Source organism: Parambassis ranga, chromosome 3, assembly GCF_900634625.1.
Source record: "Parambassis ranga chromosome 3, fParRan2.1, whole genome shotgun sequence".
Taxonomy (NCBI): domain Eukaryota; kingdom Metazoa; phylum Chordata; class Actinopteri; family Ambassidae; genus Parambassis; species Parambassis ranga.
Window position 1 is genome coordinate 19,668,745 of NC_041024.1, and position 14,939 is coordinate 19,683,683.

A 14,939-nucleotide genomic window follows, 5' to 3' on the forward strand; every position below is an offset into this window, starting at 1 on the left:
AAAGTTAGGGGCACCTGCATTCCCGCATGTCTTTTGGTCTTCCGGCCTATAGGTGGCGATAGCAGCACGCGTCCCCTCGGTGTTTCGTCACTTCCACCAAAACAAATGTTGTGAAGCAGCTGAGGACAGAGCGACCGAGGACAGAAACTCACAGGAGCCAACATCTGCTACTTCAGTATGAACACCACATTAAAGCATTGGAAGGAGGCTGCCACTCTTATTTTAGCCGCTGGACGCAAGCTCGGCTCGGACAGTTTGTCATCCAGGACACCGGCGCTTACAGCCGCCACAGGGTCACCGCAGGGCAGCAGCCCTGCACGGTCACAGCTGCCGCAGTTTGATTACGGCGTTTTGCTGCTTAAAAGAAGCGGTAAAAGTGGCTTCATGCCGAATGCGTATGTGTTTCCCGGCGGTATGGTGGACTCCTCGGACTTTTCGAGTGACTGGTTGGACGTTTTCAAGTCCTTCAGCAGCTCTCCTAGTTTTGGTTTAAGAAGTGTTAAACAACCGATGGAGACCAGACCTCCAATCTTTGCTACAGACAGACTGAAACTGGGCTCTCCTATCCCGGGAGAGGTCGCCCTCCGGATCTGCGCATTGAGAGAGACGTTCGAGGAGTCCGGAGTGCTGCTGGTTGTCTCAAATAAGGAGGACAAACATTTATTAAAGGACTGTAATGATATCTGCGCTAGTGATCAACCTTGTAAAGTAAACGATATGTGCAGTAGCGAACTCAGTAAGTGGAGGGATCTGGTGAACCAACACCCCTCCAACTTCATCAGGATGTGCAGGGAGCTGGAGGTGTTGCCCAACATCTGGGCTTTACATGAGTGGGGAAACTGGCTGACTCCTGCGGCCAAGTACGGAGCCACGAGGTTTGACACAGCTTTCTTCATCTGCTGTTTGCAGGACATTCCACACACACTTCAGGATCAGAAGGAAATAGTGCACTTTGAGGTACTTACCAAACACCAAATGTCATTTTAAGTCTAGAGTTAAAGCAAGTCTTAGCAATTATATATATATATATGTATGTATGAAGAAAAACAAGTGGCAGAATAAGATACATAGGATATGTACAATTAGATGTGCAATGGGATGAAGATCTGTGCAAGTGTATCCACAGTATGTATATGAGAAGTATATTAATAATTTGAATAAATAATGACAGTCTTTATACAATTAAAACAGTATATTGTACAAATGAAATAAAATAATGCAGCAGAAAGCAGTACAAGTTGTCCTAATGGTAGTAACAGTATGAAGTTGTAACAGTAACAGCAGTACTCATCTGTCACACAGAGGTGAGCTGTTGTACAGTGTTACTGCAAGTGGGAGGAATGATTTCCTGAACCGTTCTTTGCAACAGCAGAGCTGAATGAGCCTGTTTGTGAAGGAGCTCCATTGTCTCTGCAGTGTGCTGTGCAGTGGGTGGGATGGATCGTCCACGATAGAGAGCAGTTTGTTCAGTGACCTCCCGTTCCTCACTGACTCAAACATCTCCATGTCCTGTCCAATGATGCTATTGGCCTTACGAATGAGTTTGTTCATCTTGGCACTGATGCTGCTGCAGACCACTGCACAGTAGATGGAGCTTGCAACAACAGACTAGTAGTAGATCTCCAGCATCTTGCTGCACACATTGAAGGATCTGAGCTTCCTCAGAAAATAGAGTCTGCTCACCTTGTTCTTGTCCACAGCATCAGTGTGCGTCCTCCAGTCCAGACTGCAGTAGAGTTCCCCAATTAGTTCCACAATTAGCCATCAGACACTTCTAGATCCTTTAAAGGTCTTTTATTTGACAGGTGATTACATTTATGTCAATGTATGTAAATATTATGCCATTTACTGTCAGAACACTCACTCACAGTTATTACATACAATTTTCTACTGTGTGTTCCAGTGGTCCTCACCCTCAGAGGTCCTGCAGAGTTACCAGGCACAGGACATACAGATTGCACCTCCACAGTTCTACGAGCTCAGCCGCATGTGTCGCTTCCCGTTGCTGAATGATCTCCACAATTTTGCCCACCAGCGTGCCACAGAGGGCTGTGAACAGTGGATGCCTGTTTTTGTTTCAAAGGATGGCCACTACATATCACTGCTGCCAGGTACTGATGAGCTTTCATCAGCTTGATTATTAAGGGCGTCTTTACTTTTTTGACCTACATATCATCTGCTGAAAATGTCCCCAACAGGTGACCATCTTTATCCACTGGATGCTTCAGCAAGGGTAGATGAGAGCACCGACCATCAGCCGAAGGATCCTCAGGAGGATTCTGCACTGCATCGCATGGTGATCTTAGATCTGTACAATATAGATTTACAAATCAACATTACACCCAGGTGCAACCACCTGCTCCCTGTTGTGGAACAATCCTTGCCACATGATTCAAAAAGTAAGCTTTGACGTGACATAAAGTGATTGCCTTACACACTGAACACCTTTTTCTTGGCAGCACACTTTAAGGAGGTCACTTTTAAGGCTTTTGTCAGTCTTACTCAGTGATGCTTGTTGCACACGTGTTGTTTGATTAATGGTGCTTATGCCTTGTTATTCCTTTTATAAAAAATATGGGTGATTGGGTTCATTATTTTAATGAAATGTTACTGGTTTTTCATTGTTAGACCCCCCCCCTATGAAAATGAACACATAAACATATTGTCTCTTGTATGACCTGATATTTGCAACTTAGTTTACCTCATGCTGTGCTGTAAAGAAAAATCCATACAGCCATTATACAGATATAAAGAAATAATAAAATGTTTTAGTTATAATGAGTAATATATGTGTCTAAAATACTCTATAAAAATAATGTAAAGAAAAAAAATACTGTAAAGACATTCACACTGTCATGTGGCCAGGACTCACCTTTCTGTTAAATCTAGAACTTGTCTAATATTAAACAAGAATGATTTCATCTGCAAACAGAAAACAGCAACATGAACAGTTATAGATTTCTTCTTAAACAACATTGGGTGGATTTCCAACATGTTTGCAGCAATTAATCCATTTGACAAAAGAATTATCCTTAAAGTAAATCAGTGTAATATCCTTTTAAGTGATGAAAACAAGACCACTGTGCGTATATGTTAGGTGGTCTCTCTCAGTTGGAGTGCATATGTCAGTGATGGAAGCCCTGCAGGGGCTTTCCTCCCCCGGATGTCTTCCCTGCTCACTGCAGTGTCCTTCATTGCAAATTAATGACTCATAATAAATAATCTCTGTCAAATCTCTGTACATTATGTCTGCCATTTATAAATTAATTTATTATTAAACCAATTAATTTATTATTAATCTGAACTTTTCACTCATGCTGTCTCAACCTGTTGTCAGATCTTTATATACTCTGGAGATTTTTTTTTCTTCAGATTTGTCTTACGGTGTCCGTGTGCCTTAAAATAATCTTTGCATCATGATGCTGATGCTTTTTTGAGCCAGAATATGTCACTCTAACCTAACTGACAACAACAACTTCTCCTAAAATGATGAGACACAGCACAATAAAAGATGCTGAGGTTTTATCCCTGCCCTCCTCTGTCCTCACAGCACATCTGCTTCTGCTTCAGAGTGTCTGTGTGTGTGGGATGGTGATGGCAGAAGGGGGGTGAGTTGAAATAACGCTGCTCAACCTTCTGTGCTGTTTGCAGAGTCTGTTGAGGGTTTCTATGGCAACCCACAGCCTTGGAAACCCACCATCTAAGTCCAGATGAAGTGATGATGCAGTGGTCTGTCTCTGCCAAGTGTGTAGCTCACCTCTCTGTGAACCAGTTGGTTTGTTTCCAAGCGACGGAGTGAAACAAATAAATGGCTCTGTCGTGCACAGGTTAAATAAGACACCTTCAAATGACTGCAAGAATAGCAGGTGACTCACCTGCAAAGAGCTTGTATTTATATCTAATGAAACATTAAAACTTTGCTCCTGTGACTATTTAGAGATCTGTATAAAACCCCTTCAGGATGCACAAAATAGTCTCAGAGTTGCGTGATGAATCCCTTTTCAGAGACAATTTTTATAGTGCAACTTTAAAAGGGCTTTATCTCGTCTGCAGTTTAAATCCCCTCCCTTTCTTTGCCATGTTTAATTAATCACTTTTGTATTTTTGGATCTGAGGATGACACTAAGTCTGTCACAAATTCCAAGACATTCGAGGTTCATGATTCAGTGTTAGCAGAGCTGAGTGCCTGCGAAATGACAACAAGGATAAACAAGATGTCAGAAAGCCTGCTGTGATTTTCATGCATCAGAGTCCTGCCAAAAAAATGTTCTCAGCTCCATGGCCTCTGCAGTTTTAGCAGTTATCTTTTTTTTGGTACAATGTTTCATTAATGTTTCTTCACAGGATTTCAACCATGGGAGGCTAAAAAGAGTCAGTCAGAATAACAGATAAAAAGACAAGAAAACAGAGAAGGCATTCTGCTGATTTAAGAGTAATTACTGACATAAACACCATCTCCAATACTCTACCCTTAAATGCTTCTTTAATATAAGAAAAATGCAATTTGTGTTGCATGTAGTCCATTACTCCCACAAGAAGTCAGGTTTCTGCCTATGTTGAAGAGGTTGCTGTAAATAAATTTGATCCTTTGAAATTACTACATCCAGCTTGCAGCCAAGGCTGAATGGACTTTAAATGCCAGGGATCTATTCACTGCGTACAATTACTGGAGAACCCCCTCAAGAATGAAGGAGGTGATCAATATTAGTTATTTTGATGTGCAACTGTTGTCAGCAATTACATTTAGTTTATTACAATTCACATGAAGGGCACTAAGTTCACATATTTATTTGTGAAATGATATTTAAAAGAACCTTGTGATGTTATTTTGCTTCACTCCCATACACCATAATAGTTATAATGTAAATGTTTCCATCCTGAGGTCACTCTGAACTTTAAGCATCCCTTTCTTATATAAATATTCACATTTTTAGATTTCATTCTGCATGTGTGTACATAATAACATCTGCTAGATTATGCATGTTTCACAATACCCGCAAAAAATGGAAAATAAGTGTTAATAAAAATGTAATTTGTATCTTCCCTCTGGATCCGATATTTTTCCTAATCTTATGCAAATATATAGAGGTAGCCACCATACGTCATCAGCGTGGAAACTTTCAGTGTCCTCCTCTTTAAGTGCCAGTCTAAAAATACCTCCAAATACTCTTACAACTAAAACCATTATAGAGTTTAAGCATCTGTGTTAGTCTCCTTTCCATTTTAAAATAGCCCCTGTATCAAACGCCAAGGTCGTTAAGTCTAAGATTATAAGCCTGTGCTTGGACTACTTCTCTGTGGGCATATGCATTTCCAGCCTGGCAGTGATTACAAACTAGGCCTAGCTTCTGGTTCATGTAAAAGCAGCAGATCTGGAATCAAAGTCACGTTTCTTGAACATCAAAAATCATTTGCGAAGCAGCTGTAGAGCTACAAGCACACGTCAAAGTGTGTTTGAGAGTTTTATTATAATAAATATACTTGATTGTATGTACATTATCTGACAGCAGTAGACTGTGTGTACAAACCTTCTATTCACATGTTGGAATTTATACATTCAACACTGTTTGCAAGAAAAAACCCTGAAAAGGAACATGAACAGGCTTACAGTGAACGGGTGCATTATTAAAAGACTGTGTACGTCTCTTAGGTCCAAAGGCTCTCATGAAGCACATTGTGATTTGATGCAATGAAGTAAGATGCAGGCCTACTACAATCTGGCTATACAGATCATTATGATGCATTAAAACTGTGCTAACATGAGTGTAAAACAGTGCAGATTTGATCACATTCCACCAGTGTGATGTCAAGAGCAAAGACTAACCGTAGCACTAGGATTCCTCTTTACAAACCTCACAAACACTAGTCTCTCTGAAGCATGAACACTTGTGTGCATTGAAATGATAAATTTAAAGCATCAATCAACAGCACATCAAGGGGAATACTTAGGCTACATTTATGCTTGAGCTTTTCCACTAATCCACTTGGATTACGTGTTGTTTGTATCATCCTGATGGCCAGACACTGTCACGTAATTTTATGACTTTTTTTCCCCCTCTTCCAAAAATACATGACCCATTGGCCCCTCAAAATACTTTTTGTGCACCACGTTTATTCTCTGTCTGAATCACACACACAGTGGCTCTATTGATCTATTTTATCTAGTGCAACTCCTCAACTCCCCTGAATACATTCACAAATCTGAGAAAGAATAATAACTTTGTGTGTCCACAATTTGTTCAGCCCTCAATCTTACAAAACGCGCTTTTCGCGGCTCTTACCCACGGTGACGCTTCCGTGGGAAGCCCCGCAGGATGTCCATCAGGTTGGACTGACAGTTCAGGACATATTGACGACCAGATATCCTAGAACCACCGCGACTATGACAATGACAAAGAATCCAACCACTGCGCAGATTGATGCGAAACCAGTATCCCTGCTTCCTCTTCCTCCTTCTTCTTCTTTGGGCTCCTCTTCGCAGATGGAGATGACACCCACGGAAGAATTCCCTACACTCAAGTTAGACTTGAGCTCGGCGCCCGCCTCCTGCTTTGCTTCCACGGCCCACGGCGCCACCTGCACCTTCATCTCCATCTCCTCCATCATCTGGCTCACCTGGGAGATCTCGGACTGCAGTTCTCTGAGGTCCGCCGTGTCGATATTGCTGTCCGCCTCGTACTTCATGTTCTGCACGCTCATGGCTCGGGCCGCCACCGCGGTGGTGCTGCCGGTCATCCCCGTCTGGATGAGGTGTCTGGTCGGCACCTTGAGGGGGAAATCCTGCCCTATCTCCAGGGACCTTTTCATGTCCACCTCTAGGAGCTCCATGCAGCTCGAAAACAGCACCCATAGGCGCTCGTACTCGGCCCGGTCCTCTTTGCTGATGGTCTTGTCTTTGAGCAGAGAGGTCAGTTTAGTCCTGTTGGCCACGGCCAACTCCTGGGCCTTTTTTCGGGTCTTCTTCAGCTCCTCTCGCAGGTTCTGCGAGTCCGAGGTGCTTCCCATAGCGATGACCAAATGCCTGTAGCAGGCAGTCACTTTGCTCAAAGCGTCCAGCATTGTTTTGCACTCCTCTTTCCCCATGGCTGATTAAAAACAATCTATATCCTCCTAGAAAAAATAGTAAAAAATGTTCAACAAAAGAAGCTTGTAGAGAAATGGCGAGCTTATGGTGGCAGTGCTTTAGCCACTGTCCCCAGTTTAGTTTCCACGGGAGCACACCCCCCGCTCTACAAATCCACTCAACGCACTAGTCAGAGAAAATTCCTCTCTATCCATGCTCCTTCCTGTGCGCAAGCAGGCACTGAGAGCGGCTTAGAAATTAATGCGAGCGTACCCTAAATGGCTTTACCTTTGCGCTTCCCCACAGTAAAGATCAAACGGCCCAGGAGCTCCTCTCCTGCAGGATGGATACGAATAGATCTGAAACAATCCAACCTCTCCTTTTATGAGACTGTGATCCACATTCAGCTACATGTGTCACAACATCCGCCTGACTGTCGCTTCCCTTTTCTCTTCAGCAGCTTAACATGAGTCCGTAGATGTTTAAAGATGATGTGCGGCTGGATCTTCATTCGCTGTTGAAAACAGAAAGGGTTTGAGAGCGTCCAAAACAAGCAGCCCAATCAGCCATTGTGCTTTGTTGTTCTTTTTATCTGCATGGGGAGCTGTCCACTTCAGCACCCAATCGATGATGTTTAAATACCAGTAAGCGCCTTCTGTGGTCACATGTGCGCGCAAAACAGAGCCATTCAGCGAGAGGCACAGAGGCAGGCAGGGAAACAAAGCAGCTCCGCTCCCATTGGCTCGCTCACACAGGCGTCTGGTTTAAATTCACTGTGTCATTGGCTGCTCTGTCCCCTATGTAGGCACAACTGCAATGTCTATCAGCAGGGATGTCAAATCACAAAGCCCTAATCTATCTGACAGTATTTGTCATCAGGATGTCTGCATATTGTCAGTTCCAGAGACAAGGTAAGTGATGGCTGTAAGGACTGACAACAGCTTCCTTGGCTGATGTGATTATCAGATATTTACAGTTCTCCAGAAGCATTCAGAATCATTTAAGCAAAGAAATAATTGTCACTTCTTATAATTTATTCTATTTTGGTGAAAGCGGATAATTTGTCACCACACCTGCCTGCACACAGCTAAAGACCAGGGAGGTTTCCAGTTGCTGTACACAGATCTGCTTGGATAATGTGTTGTTTACCTAGTTGACTCCTGCTGTGTTGAGAGGTGACAGGCAGCAGATAAGGCCATGTGGTGTTTGCCTGGTTTGCTCTTTTTGCATTATTGAAGCGGATGCAGCCTAATGATCCAGTGACTGCAGCGTAAAGCTAATGGACTGAAGTGCAGAGGATGGCTGAGGAACTCAGGGAGCGGCCCGTTGTTAGCTTTACATAAGATGACATCTGTTATGGCACCGGGATTTATTTATTCTTTCTATTTATTCAAGTCTGAAATAAAAAAACAAACTCCGGTTAGTATTAGCATTCAGAGGATTATTTAAAAGAATCACCATAGGATGAACAAATGCTTTTTGTGAATACAATGTGACTTGGTGACTTGATTTTGGATTAAATTATAAATTGTAATAGCATGTAACACACGTTACATACAAGTAGACCCTATAGGTCATGGTAATGCTTTGTCAGGCAAAATGATGAACTTCAACTTACACCGTTTTGTTTTGTAGGAGCACCATGAGTGATGTTGACCCATCCAGGGTGTACCCCGCCTCTCACCCGTAAATAGCTGGGATATAGGCTCCAGCCCCCCGTGACCCTGCACTGCAGGATAAAGCGGGTTTCGATGATAGATAGATGGATGGATGAGTGATGTTTCTTGTTGGCTGTTTTTTCAACAAGTTGTAGGACCTCTCATACATATTACAAACTGTGTAAACATGAGTAAATGTTCTATATTCTGTTTTGCTGACTCATTGAAGCATGATGTACCCATCATATAAAATGCATTACCAATTTACTCATCTGTAAACTGTGTTCAATATATATCTGGTGAACATACCAGTGATGTCTGAGTAATAACAAATATCTGGGCTGAGTCAGATGATCTTGGCAAATAGATCTTCATTCTCCTTGATGAATGTTTCCATGGCAACCTTTCACCTCTTGGCAAGCACACTTCAGTCATTTTTCTGCATGGTATTCAAACACTGACAACACTGTAAGTTGTCTGTCTGAAGCCTGATGAATTATGATACAGCCTCTGTTGACAGTATGAAGGCAGAACACCATGATTGTAAAATTGGCTGTGCTGGCTGTCTGTCTCTCTGCTTTCCTATAATAAAATTGCTGATAAGCTCGCCTGTTCAATTCAAGTGTTGGGATGATTCAGAATTGCTGTGGCCTGATTGCTCTGAGAGTAAACACATCATGGAAAACTCAATTTTTTGATTTCCTGTGCAGAGGCTCTCTCCGTGGTTTGCTATTACAAGAAGCAAGACAGACCGACTGACTCTCCACATATTGATCACATGTTTACACTCTGAAGAGACAAACAAAACAAACATCTTTAGAATCACCTTTTTGTACATTTTTGTACATTTATTAAAACTGTCTCTGCATACATGGTTTTGGGCAGGTCATCTCTTTCCTCTTTACATACAGTATTCTGTAACTGTGTGGAACAAATATAGATAATGGCAATCTTGGAGCCTGTCAACAGATGTTCTGTTTGGTTATATTTGGGGCTTTTCTATGCTTTAGTTCACTGTCAAACTGAAAGCTGAACCATTGCCCCAGTCCCATGAGGCTGCACTCTGGAGCAGTTTTTCTTTAAGGATCACTCCAAATTTTGCTGCAGTCATGTTCCCTTAACATAGGAAGTCTGGTGCAAGCCCTTAATTTCTAAATTTCTGTCTTTCAAAGTACTTAAATGTGTATGTGATTCCATGTGCCAATTGACCACATTGGGAGAAGAGTAAACATCAGCTACACGAGGTGAAGATGACAGAGAGGAAAATGACTTGATATATTGAAGCTGACAAGTGATGCCATGAAATGATATAAACTCTATAATCCAGATTAGTAGGTTTCTAGAGGTCCTGGGATTAGCAGTATAATGCCCTTTAATGTATCTTTTAATGGAGGCTGTCGTCTGGCTGTTGCATTTTCGTCATATGGAATCAATGGTTTTAGGCCTGAGATGGAGCCTGCTGATACTCACTGTACTTCATGTGAGATAATGGTCAAAAGGGGACAGATGCTTTCCCTCAAAGCACAATAAAGCTTTGAGCAAACACATTAGAAGTCTATTTAATAACCTCTGTCAGTCCTCTTGATAATCCCTGTAAAAAGCTCCTGCACTGACTGACATTTTCTCTAACATCAAAGTTTGCTTTCTAGATAAGTTAGGCTATAATCACTACAGTGTCCCGCTGGTTTGGACATACTTTGATATACTAGACAGCCATAAATGTAAGGCCAGCACCCATATGGCAGTAGATTACCTGCTGAGCATCTATGGTCAAAACTATCATCTCTCAAAAATCCACTGAAGCATCACTCATTCCACCTCTCAAGTTTGACAGCCTGGCATTGCCTATAGGAAAGATAAAATGTCCACAACAGGATTAGCACTCTCTGCAGCCTTAATCTTACATGACCACGAAAAGCTGACGTGATGTCTTGTTACTCAGGAAAAATCCCTTAAAAGCCAAAGATCACTTAGGCGGGCCTCAGATTTAGATTTGGAAGTGTATTGCAGCTTGTTTTAAGTGGTTTGTGACGCCCGGGTTAGCACAGAGGCAGGCAGGCAGGTGGATGAGGGAAAACCAGAGATGAAGGCTGTTTTAGGAAGTACAAGAAAGATTCAGTCAGTTAGAAATAGACACAGAACACAGAGGAGGGAGAGAGAGAGAGAGAGAGAGAGTGAAAACCAGAGAAAGAGGAAGTCTGTCTTTGTTGAATTATTGATAGACCTCATCCACTATGTGGTCCCTTACACAGCACAGCAGCGTGGTGAACCGTGAGTCACGCCTCAACCTCAGCAAGGTCCAGACGAGGAGGATCTCTACTCAACCTTTACTACACGTACACAGACAGCTGTCTTGCCATCACCTCTGATGACATTATACTGACAGATCAATGTAATCCAGGCTTTACTAGACAATATGCAATGTTTTACATACCGGTGATGAGCTTTGTGTCCTTAAAAGAAAGGCGAGTGCCCTCTGTGTGACTGTGTGATGTCCTTACAGCATGAATAAAACAGCCCCACCTGCACACACATATTATCAGTCATCTCCTTGAACACAGGAACAGAAAGCTGAGCTTACCTTAAAAGCCCTCATATAAACTTTGTATTGATTGTGGTAAATATGATGCAGCACTCAGGAAAGGTGGAATGTACTGTGTATGGGTGTCTGTCTGTGACGGTAAAACAAATCTCTATGATTTTTATCATAAAGATTTATGATAAAAATACATCCTCTTATGTTTTTGCTATTTTAATGACATAAGCATCTTTCTACTATGATTGAAATCTGCATGTTCTAAAAACTAGGAAACTTTTTTTCACTAAAACTGCCTAAATTGATGAATTAATGTTTATTTGATTGTTTTTTTTATTGAGTTTTAAAGGCGCGTGTTACTGTTAAGCTGTGGAAGCCCAGCTGTCTCTGTTGCCAAAGTCTATGTTAAGCTATGCTAACTAGTTACTAAAACAGATATCTGTCAGTAGGGAGTCACAAGATTGTTGCAGGGTGACGTATACGTTTCCCCAAGTGTGCTACAGTGTTTTCTACGTCCAGCTGAGATGAGCCACAGGGATCCTTGCCGTCTGCCAGGTCAAAGCTTAGCACTAATGCGATCAAACTAAGGTAAACTTCTGAATTCCCGGGAGACGTTTGGCAAGCAGGAGAAGTGTTGTGTTTGTGGAATAAAAACAGCACAGCAGGCTAAGACGTGCCTTTTCCTTCGCATTTGCCAGTAAACATGTGTTTTGTATACTACACGTCTTGTCAGTTTTGTGCAGTGTCTGATAAAAATGCATTAAGCAAAGAGCCCAGCTTGCCATTCTGTTGCTTGTGTGTGAAGGAGGTACTTGTTTTTACATTGGCTCCACTCTCTGAAGCCTTAATGTAATCCATTGAAGCTGTAGCTTTTTGCAGAAAAGAGAACAGCGCAGGGAAAGGAGGAAACAACAATGCTTTTAAAACATGTCCTTCATCAGGCCCTCAAAAGACATTCAACTTCACCACAACAATGCACTGTGGGAGAGAAATAAATTAGTTACACACACAGTGTTGAGCTGTTATCTGTTACTGATTTGTGACTTATACAAGCATGTTGTTACACTGCAACAAAACTAGGAGAGATGTTGACCTGGGTACAGGGGTAAAAGGGTTCGGCCCTTGTCGGTTCAGCTCAGAAAATCCCCTTTTAAAGGCTTCTAGGTTGGATATGTGAGGGTGCGGCAAAGGTGGAGCAGGGATAAGCCTGTGCAAGGTCAGAGGCCATTTCATCTTAACCTGGGTCTGGGTCATTTTCCATGGGACTGTGGGAATTCATTGCAAGTGACAAAGTCTTGACCACTACAAGTTATAGTTAGTGTGTCTGAATACATATGTTTTTTACTGACAGATCACACTCAAGAGCAGTTATGTGTAATGTTGCGCATTAATAGAAAAGGATCTCTTTATTGCTGACCTTTACCCTTTGCAGCACAAACAAGTCTGTGGAAACCACAATGAGACCTTGAAGCACACAGGGTCACGTGATGGTTGACTCAATACCACTGGGTGACAGGTCTATGTACTGATCATATAAATGGATTCACCAAATAGACAACACTTCTTTGTAGAAGAATGGTAAAATATAATGGATTTTAATTTAAAGGGACCTTTTTTAATAACAGAATCAATTTTATGTAATACCCTTCATATACTGCACACAACCTCAGCTACAGTACCTCAGATAAACTGATGCCAGGGAGCACTACACCAAAGCAGTGCCTCTTGAGATGCTTCTCTCTTTAAGAATTAATAAAGACTTCTGCATTTTTGCTTTTCTTTTTCTTTCTCACTGTTCTTATTGCACCTCAGTTTGGTTTCCAAGACCAAGAAAAGATATATAGTGCGATAGTGTAAAGGTTAACAATAAAGATAGACAAAGACAGTGACAAAGAACACTAAAATAATAACAAATATAAAAATTAAGTAAAAACACATTGAGATGTGCAGAGTACAGATTTAAATATACGAACATTAATTTCTCAACACAGTACTTTTTCTATCTATCTATCATCTGTACAAAAGATGTATTACAATGTCTGAATTAAGGCTCCCAGATTACAAACATATACAGAACAGGCATAATTTGCTGATTTTTGTATTTGATGTTTGTTACTGTGCTGTCAGGCTTCAGGAGAAGGAGCTGTAGTATGTAGTCTGCAGTAAGAGTGACCTCCTGTGCCATTCTGTAGTGCATTTTGGTTGAATGAGTCTGTCACTGAATGTACTCCTCAGGCCACCAGTGTAGAGGAAATTTTTTAAGATGGCTGTCACTTTTGACAGCATCCTGTTGTCAGACGCTGTAGTCAGTGAGTCCAGTTCCATCCCCACAATGTTACTGGCTTTGCAAACCAGTTTATTGTTTGCAAGGTTTATTTGTCCTGAAACAAACTCAGACTTATAAGGGAAACAGCTACAGTCACAGCACACACCCTGCCCAAACCACTCTCCTCTCCTCTCTGCTTTGCTTCACTTCATTTCACTGCAAAAGCAACCGCGTGAACAGAAGCTGGTGGCGGGGACGGTGCCACAAAAATAATGCACATAGGAACTCAAGGCCACAGCAAGAGATTTTATTTGTTACATGAGCACTTAGCATTCATTATTTAATCGGATACAAGACTCCTGATTACATCAAAAGTTAAAATCAAATAACCCTGCCTGTTTCAGTTGCTGTCCACAGCCTCTAATGCCTTACATCAAAGTGGGAGATGTTATGGGAAATGTATACCAGCCAAGGAGAACCTTTAATAGGATGCAGCATACAGCTGACATGCAGCCAGCATGGTTGCTCCTTTGCTCATCTAGCCATAATGGAGAGAAGCAGTTCTGGAAATGGAAAGGGCTTCAGTCCCCAGATTCAGCCTTTAAGCTGCTTTAGAGGATTGCTGGGTATTTTTTCTCTCCCTCACTCTAAAGCAGACAGCTGATATTGGCTCTGAACCAGAACAGGAGAGGGCAGAAGCCCTGAGCTTTCACTGCGCAGCTGCAGACACAGGGCAGAGAAGGGCCAAGCTGCTTTGTCTTGGCTTTATAATCCACTCTTGGGAGACATGTGACAGCAGAAAGTGCTGCCAGGAAGGTCCTGCTGCTCCCTGTTGAGGACATCCCACTACAAAGTAGGCATCTGTCCCTAGCTGGCCACAAGGGAGTCTGTTTAGGTCAAGCTAATTGTTCACCATGTTAGACCATGCAATTCTCTTCTCTCAGCAGTTATAACTCAATACCTGTTGTGACATCACTGCTTGCATCATAGGTGCATGAAATTTTCAGTCTCATAGCCAGCAGGACAACTTTTCTGCTTTGCTGAATGAATGAATCATTCATGAGTTTCGCTTAGGTTCAAGGTAGTGGTCAGTGAATCAACATCCTGAGAATCTGGTGAATTTGCTTAGAGGGAGGTATTGTCAGTATTGAACCTGTTACGATTCATCCATTATCTGAATCTGCTCATCCTGGGCAAGGATGGAGCAGTTTAAGTACACACCGATTTGAAAAGTATCCAGGCAGCCTTAAATTAAATTAAAGTGTACCTTTTATTTAATTTAGATTTGACACTAAATGTCAATGTGCACACAGGTTTTAATGTAGTCACTGAAATTCATAATATAACATAAATACAATGAACCGAGTGACCTCATTTAACCCTTATCTGAAAATGGTCTGCAGAGAAACTGCACTA

The 14,939-nt window shown here is 41.9% G+C and overlaps 2 protein-coding genes across 3 annotated transcripts; one reads left to right on the forward strand and one right to left on the reverse strand.

Moving 5' to 3' along the window:
- Window positions 1–102: 102 nt before the first annotated feature.
- On the forward strand, window positions 103–9,111 carry nudt19 (nudix (nucleoside diphosphate linked moiety X)-type motif 19). 2 transcript variants are annotated; one of them, XM_028401522.1, is made up of 4 exons: window positions 103–957; window positions 1,904–2,111; window positions 2,199–2,296; window positions 8,699–9,111. In XM_028401522.1, exons 1-4 carry the CDS (start codon window positions 178–180, stop codon window positions 8,711–8,713), a joined length of 1,101 nt encoding a protein of 366 aa, XP_028257323.1. In that variant the 5' UTR covers window positions 103–177; the 3' UTR covers window positions 8,714–9,111. The 2 variants fall into 2 exon arrangements, with proteins under 2 accessions (XP_028257323.1, XP_028257322.1); XM_028401521.1 differs by lacking the exon at window positions 8,699–9,111 and having other exon boundaries at window positions 2,199–3,362.
- Window positions 6,058–7,083, reverse strand: LOC114433152 (regulator of G-protein signaling 9-binding protein). Its single transcript, XM_028401524.1, has one exon. It carries the CDS (start codon window positions 7,081–7,083, stop codon window positions 6,340–6,342), a length of 744 nt encoding a protein of 247 aa, XP_028257325.1. The 3' UTR covers window positions 6,058–6,339.
- Window positions 9,112–14,939: the final 5,828 nt, after the last annotated feature.

Coding starts and splice junctions, on each gene's coding strand:
- nudt19 (XM_028401521.1), top strand. CDS start 178: ATGAACACCACATTAAAGCATTGGAAGGAGGCTGCCACTCTTATTTTA. Junction 958..1,903: donor AGGAAATAGTGCACTTTGAG/GTACTTACCAAA, acceptor TGTGTGTTCCAG/TGGTCCTCACCCTCAGAGGT. Junction 2,112..2,198: donor CTACATATCACTGCTGCCAG/GTACTGATGAGC, acceptor TGTCCCCAACAG/GTGACCATCTTTATCCACTG.
- LOC114433152 (XM_028401524.1), bottom strand. CDS start 7,083: ATGGGGAAAGAGGAGTGCAAAACAATGCTGGACGCTTTGAGCAAAGTG.